Here is a 13290-nt window from a genome sequence, read left to right as displayed (position 1 = left end):
TTTAATAATTTTGAAATTTTTTAATGATTGGACATTTATCAGTTGTTTTGAAACATTTATTATATTCTAGTTTTAGATTATTTTATATTTCTCGGGGAATGTATAAATAGAAATGTGGAGACAAAAACTGAAATGGAAACAGCAAGAAGCCTAACTCTGTATGCAGTAAAACAATGCAAAAACAAAAACATTAGCTTTATGGTCACTTTATTCTGTATTTGGTTAGGGTCTGTCTGTGTTCTGCATGTGTGATCCAGCTAAAGGTGTTCTGTGAGCTTATAGTTTCTTGGTAGGGATCTATAGCAGCTTGGCCTGTTTTCCTAATAGGAGGTGTATTGGTGTTTAGGGCCTGATGTAATTTTTGCAGTGCTGCCTTTTCATAGGTAGGGTTGTTACTGTTTGAGTTCCACAATGCAGGTGTAACTTTGTGCACATTAGTTTGTGTACATTATTTCAGATGCTGGAAGTCTGATAGGTGCTATATTTTTGTTTTGCACAGGATGCAGAGTGGCTTTTTCGGGTTTCCATTCCAGTTTCTGTTTCCATATTTGTAATTTGTGGTCTTTCTGTACTTGGTGAAGGTTGATTCTATGTGTGTGGCCGAGGTGAAGTATTTTACAAGCATGTAGGCATTTGTATTAATATTTGTTGTGTTTTCTCAATAGAACATGCATTGGTGGTAAATTACTGTTTTTTCAAAAAGGAGGGCTATTGCACCTAGTAGGAGAGATGTTTATGTTGCTGTTATTGCGATGTCAACAGAAATCTTTTTTTGTATGGTAAATTGAACGGGGAATGTCCTAGTTCTGCTCTGCACCCATTGTTGGGGGGGGGGGGTGTCGAGGGTGTTCCTGTGGAATGCAGAGTGTTTGTTTACATTTAGCCTGGTGATGGTCACCTCCTATAAGCAGGCAACCCTGGATATGTTCAGCAATTCATTTTGACACTTGAACAAAAAAAGCATGTTGATAAATATTCGGAGCATATGTGTTACAAATCATTACCAGTTGTCCACTTAACCTCCCAATAAGTATAAGATATCATCCATTATCATTGAACACTACCTGTTCAGGTTTAAATGAAACCTGCTTTCCAAATAGTATCGCCACCCCAGTGACCCTAGAAGAAGATTGCGCTGAAAACACTTGACCCACCCACATATGATGCAACTTTTGATGCTCCCCCCCCACGGTCTAACTTAGTTTCCTGTAATAAAGCAACCTGTACTTTATGTCGTTGTAAGGATTGCAAAATTTTATAACGTTTAACCACCGATCCCACTCCCGACACATTCCAAGACTAAAATCTCAAATGTGAAGACATCTTGTCATCCCCATTCTTTCTGTGACAAAGACAAAGAAAATAACCAGCAACAAAAAGTCCAGACCTCCCAGCCAGGGTCCAGACTTGGGTCAGTGGAAAAATGATAGTAACAATATACCCCACCAAATAGTAATATGTGAATCAGAGTCAACAAAACAATTAACCAAGCATATATCTTTCTATGAAACCCTCCCATTCCCCCTGCCCTTCCCCCAACCTAAGACCCCTTTCCCTACACATAGAGAGCAAAGCCCGTATCAGACATGGGACATCCTCTCCCTCTAGACAGTGGTTCTCAACCTTTTTTCTGTCGGGACACACCTGACAGATGGTTCTCACATGCGTGATACACTGAACACATGACCATCATGGGGCTAAATGTAAAAGTACAGTTTGCATCCACAGGAATACCCCTGACCCACAATAATGGATGTAAAGCAGAATTATGACATTCCCTATACAACTCACCTTACAAAAAAAGATATTCTGGTTTTAGTGTCATCTCAGTAACAGCAACACAAACTCCTACTACTAGACTCAATAGCCCTGCTTATGAAAAGACAGCAGTTTATCACCAATGCATGTCCTCTTGAGAAAACACAACAAATAAGACTGATACAAACACTTAATGCTAGTAAGATACCTCACCTCAGTCACATACACAGAACCGACCTAACATACTCCCAGGATCTGCAGTAATGCACATAAACTAATCTGCACACAGTTACACCTGTATTATGGAATACACTCAAACAGGCGCAACCCTAGCTATGAAAAGGCAACACTACAAATATTAAATCAGGCCCTAAACACCAATACACCTCCTATTAGGAAAACAGAACTAGCCAAGCAGCTATAGATCCCAACACAGAAATAACTGCATAACTATACTAATAAGCAGAATAAATGTTTCAAAACAACTATGAACAGAACATCATCCAACAATTTAAAACTCATAAAAATTTAAAATTCTCCAAACACCAATAAAATATTTCAAAACAGCAGACACATCACATAATATTCAGTAATTAAAATGGCAGTCAATCAAGAAAAATAAACTTAAAAAGCCACCTTTACTAATCCCCTACAGCAGCTCTCCTACTCCTCTTCCATGCAGGTCAATAGCACACACCAGAAGCAGTAGTGGCTGAAGCTCTACACTCAGTCTTCTTCCTTAGGGCCCACGAACAGTCTCTGTCTCTCACACACACATACCAGTCACTCCCCCATGACCAGTTTCTGTCTTTCACACACCAATCACACTTTCACACACCAATCATCTCCCGACCAGTCTCTCTTACACAGTCACCTTCCCGAACAGTCTCTCTCATGCGCACGCACACTCACACACAGGCTTCCCACTTCCATGTTCTATCTTACATATACAGGCTTCTCACACACACACCCACGTTTCTCACTCCTATGCTAGCTCTTTCCACATGCACAGGATTCTCATTCCCATAATCACTTTCTTTCTCTCTCACACACACATACCAGCTTCTGTCTCTCACACACCAATCATCTCCAGATCAGTCTCTCTCTTACACATACACACATCAGTCACCTTCCCGAACAGTCTCTCTCTCTCATGCACACACACACACACACAAGCTTCCCACTCCCATGTTCTATCTTACATATACAGGCTTCTCACTCCCATGCTGTCTCACACACACACCCAGGTTTCTCACTCCTATGCTAGCTCTCTCCACATGCACAGGCTTCTCATTCCCATAATCACTTTCTTTCTCTCTCACACACACACACACACACACACACACACTCCAGTCATCTCCCTGACCAGTCACTTCCATTGTGTGTATAAATGAGAGACATCACCTCTCTGACCAGTTTCTCTCAATTACACACATGCTCTCTTTCACACACACTTACATAGATCTCAAATGCTCTCACTTACACACAGGCTCTCAATCACAGTAACACATACGCACTCTCAATCACACATACATGCTCTCACTTACAGACAGGCTGTCTGACTCTCTTCCTGCCCCTGCCCCCCCCCCCCCCCCCCGAGCACAAATGGTAGCTGCAGCAGCCTCCTCCTCTAGCTCCCTCATGTCAAGAGAGAAGAATCCCATCAGCCACGGGAGGCTAATTCTGCCTTCTCTTTTGCCGACTGCTTCAGATTTTGCTCTGGCCCACGCTACTGGTTGGGGCCGATGCTGCCGCCGCTACTTTTCCATACGGCACGGCTCTTTCTTCTTCCCGTGCACCTCACTGCACATCACTTCCTGTTCCGGGCCACAGGGGTAGGTGCAGGAAGAAGAAAAGGCCAGCTGCAGTTGCCAGTCTCCACTAACACTGCTGCTGTTCTCATCCGGGCTCGAACGTGCTGATAGCCCGGGCAGCAACGGCAGCAATGGAAGATTGTCCGTCTCTCGCTCAGTGAAGGAAGAGGAGAGAAGAACAACGAGAAACCAGTAGCATGCGACACACCTGCCACTGCTTGGCGACACACGCTGGTTGAGAATCACTGCTCTAGACAATATCCTATTAGGGAGGGAATAAAGAAGAGAAAGAAAAAAGAAGAAAAAAAAAAAAGGAGAATTTTTATTGACCATCAAGAACAAGCAAGTGAATGAACAATATGCTGGCATTACTAAGAATACAGCCTAGGTTTTCCTACAATGAAAAACATTTATCAGTCACAAGGCAGTTATATGAACTAGCGACAATACCACACAGAAACTGTAAAAAAATAATCCGAACACAGACTTAAGTCGGCAAAACAAAATAGTACTAAGACTATGTCCAACAGTCCAAAGAGATCAGTGCCAAATTACACCCTTGTGGTCTTCAAAAAGGCATTCGCTAAACTAGGCCAGTCCCACGCCCGAAACAATAATAAACAATGAACAAGGCGCCAAGATAAGGCTATAAACACTGCCAATGCTTCACAAAAAAAAAAAAAATAGGTGAGATAAAAATAACCCAAGAATCCGCTGCAAATCAGTTCACAAAAGTCTCACACAGGAGATCGCTGCTCCACAGTTTACAGAAATTGGGAAGCTGCATCTGCAGTGTCATAAAAATGAGAAACATTCTGCCATGTGATTTTTAATTTCGCAGGGTATCGCAACAAAAAAGGGATTTTATGCTGCACCAATTTCGTTCAAATCGGGGCTAAAACTTTCCGTTGTGCCGCCCACCAAATGTTGAATAATCTTGAAATATCAGAATCGGCACGCCCTCGTAGTCAATCTTGCGATTTTTACGCCTGGAGAATATCCATTTTGTGGGCAGAATTCAACAATTTAGCTATAACTGGACGTGGCCTGCTCCTCTTGTCCGATCTCTGCCAAGCTGGTGAGCACATTCGATTCTGAGGACGCAATGCTTAGTAGAAAGATCCAAGACATGCAGTAACCAACTCTCCAAAAGCTCAGAAAGATCTCAAATGGTTTCAGGGAAACCTTTAAATCGTAAGTTTCCCCACTGAGATCTGTTTTCTAAATCGTCAAGCTTTCTAGCTTGTTTGCTTCTGCTTGTACAGCAGCAAGTTGTTTCACCAAAATGTCTGCTTGTTCCTCCGCCAGTTATGCGGGTTTCCATCTCCTGGAAGCGCGTTGCTGAATTCGCAAACAACTGGGTTATGTCCTCAAATTTTCCATATAATTTTTCAAATTTTTCATCCAGTGCCGCTACAACAACCTCAACTACGTCCATTACCTTAATGTCCTGGCGCTCTGAGGAGCGCTTGGGCCATTCGCCATTTTAGACTCTGCAGGCTTGAGCTTTTCTGGGCCTCAGTGTTGCGGTTTCACGGCCATACATTCAAATAATAACAGATCTCGACAAACTAGTGCAGGTAGAGTAGCGATCTCCCGAGCACCAAAAAAAACCCAAATGAAACTTAAAAAAAAAAATAGCTCTTCTAGAGGGAGGGGACGTGGAGCTCAACAAAAGCACATCTTACCCCTCCACCATGTCATGTGACTCATGTCTAGAGAATTTAAAATGAATTAACATTGCTAACCTTGTTTTTCATGCTCCTGCTCCAAAGGCACTAAGACCCCATCATCTTCATCTCTGTAGCCATAATATTCTGCATCAATATCTTTCATAAGCTCAGCTCGAGTCTTCCTTGGAGGAGGGAGAGCTGAAGAAATGTAATAATAATATCATTAACTTATTCTCACCTAATCACATCAAATGTCTTTGAGAGAGAGAGAGAGAATACACAAAGAAGCAGATGGCACAGCAGAAAATTACTACTTGGATTTCTTATCCCAAATGAATAATTTCACATTTTTGGCTTAAATTACTGTTACCAGATCTTTGACCAAATGCATGATGTTTCCTTTTTTTTTTTTAATGTGTAGTTGCTGTATCTTTGATCTCCTAGACTCTGTGTGTGTGCACCATTTAATAGCTTCCTCCAATATTCTTGGGCAGGCCTGTTAAGAGACATTTGAGACCCTACCAATATCTAATAATTCAGCCAAGCTTTATTCCCAACAGATATAATTATACTATCTCCAGGGTTGGCCTTAGCAATTTCACAAAGCAAACCAAAGCAAAGACTCTCCATTAAAAAAAATTCTTCAAGCAAAGCATACAAATGGTTCCTTAGAAACTGGGAAACTAATACATTTAAATAAATACAAATACTTTTCATGTTTCTAGCTTTGACACTGAATTCTTTGCTGTCATTTTCCACAAGTATTATCATTATCAATATCAACTTGTAATCATGAGACTTGTTTTAACTACTTGACTATTAAACTTTTGACATCAATTCCTGGCTAGCTATTGACACAACAAAAATAAAGAGACAAATAAAGAGAGCCAATTATGTCAAAGATTACACACCAAGCTGAATTCACACCAGTGGAAATCAGGTAAGTAACTGTTAAATACCAAGATGCTAAAGGTATAAAGTATGATCATGTAAAGCATAGCCATGCATTCACTAAAATATAATTGTGCCAGTCACTGGAATAATCATGTCAAGTCAAACATCCAACTATTTTTTAGTTCTATTCACCCATAAAAATGTATTCCTCAATCTCCAATGTGTCAAAACCCCAGGCCAAACAAATAGTAAAATATTATATTCTTGCTAAAGCTGAGCAACCTCAGGGGGTCATTTTCAAAGGATTTACGCATGTAAAAATGGCATATCTCCAAGCAATTTCCAAAATCCAATTTTCCTGCGTTAATCCTTCTGAAAATTAGGTGTTTTGTTTTGATTTTTTTGCTAAATTCTAGACACCACCATAGCTTGAATTTCAATATTGAATATGTGTATGGGGGTGGGGAGAAAGTGGCTTTTTTTCTAAATTGAATTTGTTGCATTTTTGTGTGTGGTTTTGTGGGGGTCTTTTGGAATATTAATGCTGGCTTGAAAAATACAGTTGTGTGCAAAAGTTTAGGCATCCCTGATCAAATTATATGTTTCAATGAATCTCTAAGTGAACAGAAACTAACACAAGAACTTAGTGCTACACATGCATCCTATGTTCTCCTACAACAGAGACTCATCATCTTCTCCCCTCTTTTTGGGGATCTTAGGGGCGGATTTTCAAACACTACACGTGCGGGTACTTTTGTTCGCACCGGTGGCGCGAACAAAAGTACACCAGATTTTATAAGATACGCACGTATCTTATAAAATCCGGGGTCGGCGCGCGCAAGGGGGTGCACATTTGTGCAACCTGCGCATGCCGAGCCCAGCGCGGCCTGCCTGTTCCCTCCGAGGCCGCTCCGATTTCGGAGCGGCCTCGGAGGGAACCTTTCTTCGCCCTCCCCCCACCTAAACCCCCCCCCTTACCTTTGTCGGCAAAGTTACGCCTGCTTTCAGCAGGCGTAACTTTGCGCGCGTCGCCGGCAGCCCCGCTCCATCCTCCGGTCCCGGGGGCGTGGTCCGGAGGCCTCGGCCACGCCCCCGGGCCGGCGCCACACCCCGGGCCTGCCCCCCTCCCTCCCCGTTTCGAAAGCCCCGGGACTTACGCGCGTCCCGGGGCTATAGGCGCGCCTGCGCGCAGGGGTTTTAAAATCCGCCCCTTAGTCTTTATTTGCTATTATATTCTCATCCTCTTTTGGAGTTGAGCTTGTTAACCTACTGACAGAACTGAGGCATGCTATGGGGACCACAGGAATGTGGGAACTACCACAACTTGCTCAGAGGTGTTTTTCAAGAATTCTTGGAAAGCTCTGGAAATGACTGATTGGCATCAAGCTGGGATTGCATAACCCACAAGCTTGGAGAAATATTTTGAAAACTTAGATGTGAGCCAAACATTTTTTTAAGAGAGAAATTTTTCCTTATTATGTTTTCACCTTTTTGCAAGAGGAAAAGAAATTCCAATTTTGCTCTTTATACTTGTGTCTAACTTTTAGTTTTCCTTTTTGGCTTTATTCCTTTTATTTTTACTTTCCTTTGCTTTCCCCTCCCTTGCACTACCCCCGTTTTCTCCAGGCACTCTTTCCCTTTCTCCTCAGCACAATAATACAGGACTTGGGGGTCAATCGAAAAGAAGAAGGAAATTGTGCAGAAATATGAGAGTGACATTCGAGTGACCGATCTCGCTACTATATACAGCATGTCAAAATCCACCATCTCGAAAATCTTACAAAGAAAAGATTTGTACAAGGAAGTTACTGTTGTTAAAGGTGTTACTCAAATTAGTAAATCACGATCAACAGTGTTAGTCGAGGTAGAAAGGCTATTGTTAGTGTGGATAAACGAAAGGCAGATGGCAGGTGATAGCCTGAGTCTATCATTTGTGAAAAAGCTAGGACTATAAATGCAGATCTTGTAAAGGATAAGCCATCAACAAGTGAACATGGTGAAACATTTCGTGCCAGTAAGGGGTGGTTTCACAATTTTAAAGCGAGAACTGGTGTTCATAGCATAGCTAGGCACGGTGAAGCAGCTCTGACACTTATGCTGATAAAAAGGCTGCTGAAAATTACATACCCCACTTCGAAACAATGACACAGAGAAATGGCTTTTGCAGTCACCAAGTTTTCAACTGGATTGAAAATGGGCTTTTCTGGAAGAAAATGCCCAGGAGAACATACATTACCCAGGAAGAGAAGAAAATGCCAGGCCACAAGCCTATGAAGGATAGGCTAACCTTATTGCTATGTGCCAATGCGAGTGGTGACCTCAAGATAAAGCCTCTCTTGGTTTATCACTCAGACCTCTAGAGTGTTCAGAAAACTGAACGTCATGAAGAATAGGCTAGGGGATCATGTGGAGATCTAACAGAAAAGTGTGGGTAACAAGAGTACTTTTTCTTGAGTAGATCAGGGAGGTTTTCTGTCCTACTGTTAAAAAATATCTAGAGGACAAAGGCTTACCACTCAAGGCTCTCCTCATCATGGACAATGCTCCTGCTCACCCACGAGACTTAGAAGACGAGTTGGCTGAAGAATTCCCATGGCTCACAGTAGAGTTCCTCCCACCTAATACAACTCCTCTACAGCAGCCTACGGACCAGCAGGTTATAGCTAACTTTAAGAAGCTATACACCAAGGAACTGTTCCAGAAGTGCTTCCAGATGATATCAGTGGGCCAATGTCTCTCTAAGGACACTGAGATCTGCCTGGAAGAAAGTGTGGCCTAAAATTATAGAGGAGAGAGACTTTGAAGGTTTGTAGAGGAGCCTGAACCTGCAACGGACCCTGTGGTTGATGACATTGTCACTATAGCCGAGTCCATAGGTTTGCAGGTAGACAGTGGTAATATTGAGGATCTGGTGGAGTAACACTCAGAGGAATTGTCTACAGAGGAACTTCAGCAACTTCTGGCTGAGCAACAGAGAATGGCAGCCGAGGAGCTTTCTGAAGAGGAGGGGGAGGATCAACAATCAGTGCAGCAATTTTCCTCTTCTGAAATTAAGGAAATCCTAAAAAAATGGACAGAGCTACAAACATTTGTAGATAAGACCCACCCAGATAGAGAAAAAGCCAATCATTGCATTCACTTGCTTAATGATATCATGTCATACTACAAACAGTGTTGAAGAAAAGACAGTAACAGACAACCTTAGACTAGTTTTTAGTTGCGAAAACGTTGAGACCGAGTGAGCCAGAAGCAGGTTCTAGTGGGCTAGTCTCTCCCAAGGAGAGAAAGGACACCAGAGAGCTAGATTCCTGATGTTCTTATGGAAGGGGACTCTCCTTCTGAACAATAACCACCTTCCATTTCATCCCCCCCCCCTCCCCTTCCTGCAAGCCAAAGATGTCAACTTTAATGGTGAGTATAGTATGAAATTGTTGTTTCTGGTAGGCTATGCATATTTTATAACTTTTTGGTGAGTACACTAGGAAAAGGATTGGTGTTTCTGGTAATTCGGGGTGCTTTGGGAGGTTCTGAACGCATTATGGGTACAATATTTCCATGATTTCTTATGGAAAAAATAGTCTTGACTTACAACCAACTTGAGTTACAACCAGCCTTCTGGAACGAATTGCGTTTGTAAGTCAAGGGTCCACTGTACTTGGTTTGAAAAAGAGTTAAGGCTGAACTTATACCGTGCTAGCTAAGAAGTGGTCAGGCAGAAATGCTCTCCATGGTTTTACAAGGAAGAAAAACAAACATTCTGGTCTCACTTATCTTCAGAGATAATTCTGTCTATGTTTACTCCAGTCCTCTAAAAACGCTTATCAAAGCCTTAAAGGATAGTATGAGCCTTGAAAGAGTACAGCAAGTAGCTTGCTAGGAAATAATGGATTCTGGCTTAAACTATCCCCAATGCTTACAACAAACATGATGCCTCTTTCAAAAACTCTTAATTGCCCTAATTATACCACTATTTCTATGAAAGAATTTCCCGAAGGAACCTGCCTAGAAACTGTTGCCAGTGTCTGGTGCCAGCAATGCTAAAAGTCAGCCCAGGGGAGCCTACCTGCACTTTCAGCTGGGATCTGGCTTAAAGGTTGCCTGCCTCTCGCAGTGTCCTCTCTCTACCAGCGACGACCTGCCCAGGACTTTACCAGTTTCTACCAAAACACTGCTGCTACTGATGAGAAAATCTGCCCACCCATGACGTCAACCTCTGGTGCCAGCAACATTAAAAGCCAGCTCAGCTGGAGGGGCAGGTTCAGCCCTTGTTGTGGTCATAAATTCTGGTAATCAGTCTTGTGGGCAGTTTTCACTTTGAAAAGTAACTTCTGATTCTTTACCTTATTGGTTTGCTAATATTAGCTTGGTGGAAATGTATATTGAGCATAGGACTTAAAACTGGAGTTATTTCTCTTAGTCTTGGCGAGTGGGGCGCTGCTGGGAGTAAAGAGCCCTGGTTCCGATGAATATCAATTAGAGTTTTATAAGAAGGGTCTTGAATGAAGAAAAGTAGATCTATATACAGACAACAACCAACAAGGACTGAATTACATACGGCTCGATACAGTAAGGCCGCGGTAAAAACAGTGCGGCAGTGTCAGGCGCACCCTTCCTCCCCGCACGCACAGTTCTCTTCACTAACTCCCCGATACTCTCCTCTAATCGCATGCAAATGCATGCCGCGGCTGTGAAGCGTTAGGGAAGGGTTATGCCCGCGCAACCCATTTTACTGTATAGGCGCTGTAACAGCGCCTATACAGTAACCTGGGTGCGCTGGTACCTGTCATTTCAAATGACATTTGAAATGACAGGCACCAGGAAGTGTAAAAAAGTGTAAAAAACAAAAAACCTGTGTGTTATATAAAAAAATAAAACAATTTTAAATACCTGTCGGAGGGCCGTGGGTCCAGGCGGCCGGTGGGCGGCGGACAGCCATCAGCGGCATCCGGTAGTCCCTTCTCCCTTCCTCCCTCCCTCCCCTGCCTGGATGAGCGCCAAAATCGCACGGGCGGGTCGGCAGCGGGGGGGGGGGGGGGGGGGGGCGGCGGGTAGGCGGGCAGCGTGTTCGATCGGGCAGGCAGGTAGGTGGCAAAATAAAGATGGCCGCCTGCATGGGAAAATCGTGCAATTGGCCGCTGAAGACGTGACGTCACACCCCGTGACGCCAAACGTCGTGACGTCACGTCTTCAGCGGCCAATTGCACGATTTTCCCATGCAGGCGGCCATCTTTATTTTGCCACCTACCTGCCTGCCCGATCGAACACGCTGCCACTACTCGCTCCCCGGATCTCGCTGCCGCCCCTGGATCCCGCTGCCGCTGCCCCCCCCGGACCCTGCTGCCGCTGCCTACCCGCCGCTCCCGGATCCTGCTGCCGCCCCCCGCTGCCGACCCGCCCATGCGATTTTGGTGCTCATCCAGGCAGGGGAGGGAGGGAGGAAGGGAGAAGGGACTACCGGATGCCGCTGATGGCTGCCCGCCGCCCACCTGCCGCCTGGACCCACGGCCCTCCGACAGGTATTTAAAATTGTTTTATTTTTTTATATAACACACAGGTTTTTTGTTTTTAACACTTTTTACACTTACCATAGCAGGCCCGAGCCTTGCTACTTTTTAGTTTGTTTTTTTTTTGCTTCGGGAGGAGGGGACCGGACGGGGCTGCAGGAGACCGGACGGGACCAGGGCGGGTAAGCAATGTTTTTACACTACACTAACTCCTACTAGGGGGAGGCGGTAAACTAGCAGGTTAAGGCCGCGGCAGAACAGCGGGTTACGGAGGAGATAATATCAGCGCCCATTACAGTATCGCAGCGGAATAGCTAATTCCTTCATTATACAGCTTTTTCGTTCATTTACATGCTGGGTGCGGAAAGGGTTTAGGAAAGGGTTTAGGAAGCGCTAAGGACGCGTGAAACTGGAGACTGTATCGCTGGATGGCCTTACTCGTCTGTATTGTGCGCTCCCAGCACGTTACAGACCGGGAATCTTTAACTCAACGTTACTGTATCGACCTGATAGTCTGGGTAAGCGGATAGGCATGGGTGTAGCTTGCTTATTGCAGCGGCTACTACCCCTGACTAATTAAGCTAGATATTCACTTAGATGCAGTTCCAACACTGCTCTCTGCGTTAATGGTAGGAGTGGAAGGGAAATAGAACCAAAAGGTTACTAAGAGCCAAGACTAACAGAAGTATGAGGAAAAAAAAAAAATTTAAAGCTTGCTGGGCAGACTAGATGGGCCGTTTGGCTTCTTCTGCCGTCATTTCTATGTTTCTATGATGATGCGACACCAATATTGGCTGAATTGTTTAATTTTCTTCAGGGGACCCCTGTCCCCCATCAGCTATGGCAGAGCTCAGTGAGGCTAGTATAACACTTCTTTATAAAATAAAAAAAAATAAAAAAAGAGGGGATGAGTCTGATGTGGGTACATATCAGCCTATATCACTGCTCAGTGGGGATGGGAAAATATTGGCCAAGGCGTTGCAGCTGTGTATAGAATATCTTATGTCCCAGTTGTTACAGGAAGATCAGACAGGATTTCTGAAAAGTTGCTATTCAGTGCATAATACACAGAGGCTGTTTAACTTGCTGCACATTACCAAAGCTAGGAAAATGACAGGCATGGTACTATCCCTAGATGCAAATAAGACTTTTGACAGGATTCAATGGTCTTATCCGTTTGAAGTGCTGTATGCAATTTGGGTTTCCAAAGGAATCCAATTGTTGGCTTAAAGCTTTATTACTTGCTGAAGGCTTTTGTGTAGGTTGATGATTTTTGCAAGCCTTGGAGTAGATTTTAAAAGAAGCGCACGCGCACATGTACGTCCAATTTTAAATCCGGGGTCGACGCATGCAAGGGGGTGCACAGTTGTGCCCCTTGCGCGCGCCGAGCCGCACTGCCTTCCCCCGTTCCCTCCCCCTAACCTGACCTTCCCACCCCTTTCCCTAACCTTTCCCCCTCCTAGCCCTAACTGTAACACCCCCCCCCCCCCCCCCATTGTCTTACCTTTTATACCTGCCTCCGGGCAGGCGCAAGTTGCACGCACCGGCAGGCAATCCTCTGACACAGCAGCAATGGCCACTCTGTCAGAGGCCTCAGGCCCCGTCCTGGACCGCCCCTTTTGTAAAGCCCAGGACTTACACGCGTCC

General features: G+C 44.2%; 1 protein-coding gene across 1 annotated transcript in view; it reads right to left on the bottom strand.

Annotated features, from left to right (window-relative positions):
- The window catches only part of ISY1 (ISY1 splicing factor homolog), a 102627-nt gene that overhangs the window by 28912 nt on the left and 60425 nt on the right, over positions 1 to 13290 (bottom strand). Inside the window, exon 8 of the mRNA XM_029600803.1 lies at positions 5321 to 5443. Within this exon, the coding sequence (XP_029456663.1) occupies positions 5321 to 5443 (123 nt within the window). The remainder of the gene's footprint in view (positions 1 to 5320; positions 5444 to 13290) is intronic.

This window comes from Rhinatrema bivittatum, chromosome 4 (assembly GCF_901001135.1).
Source record: "Rhinatrema bivittatum chromosome 4, aRhiBiv1.1, whole genome shotgun sequence".
NCBI classification, from domain to species: Eukaryota; Metazoa; Chordata; class Amphibia; order Gymnophiona; family Rhinatrematidae; genus Rhinatrema; species Rhinatrema bivittatum.
This window is presented reverse-complemented; position numbering and strand designations above follow the sequence as displayed.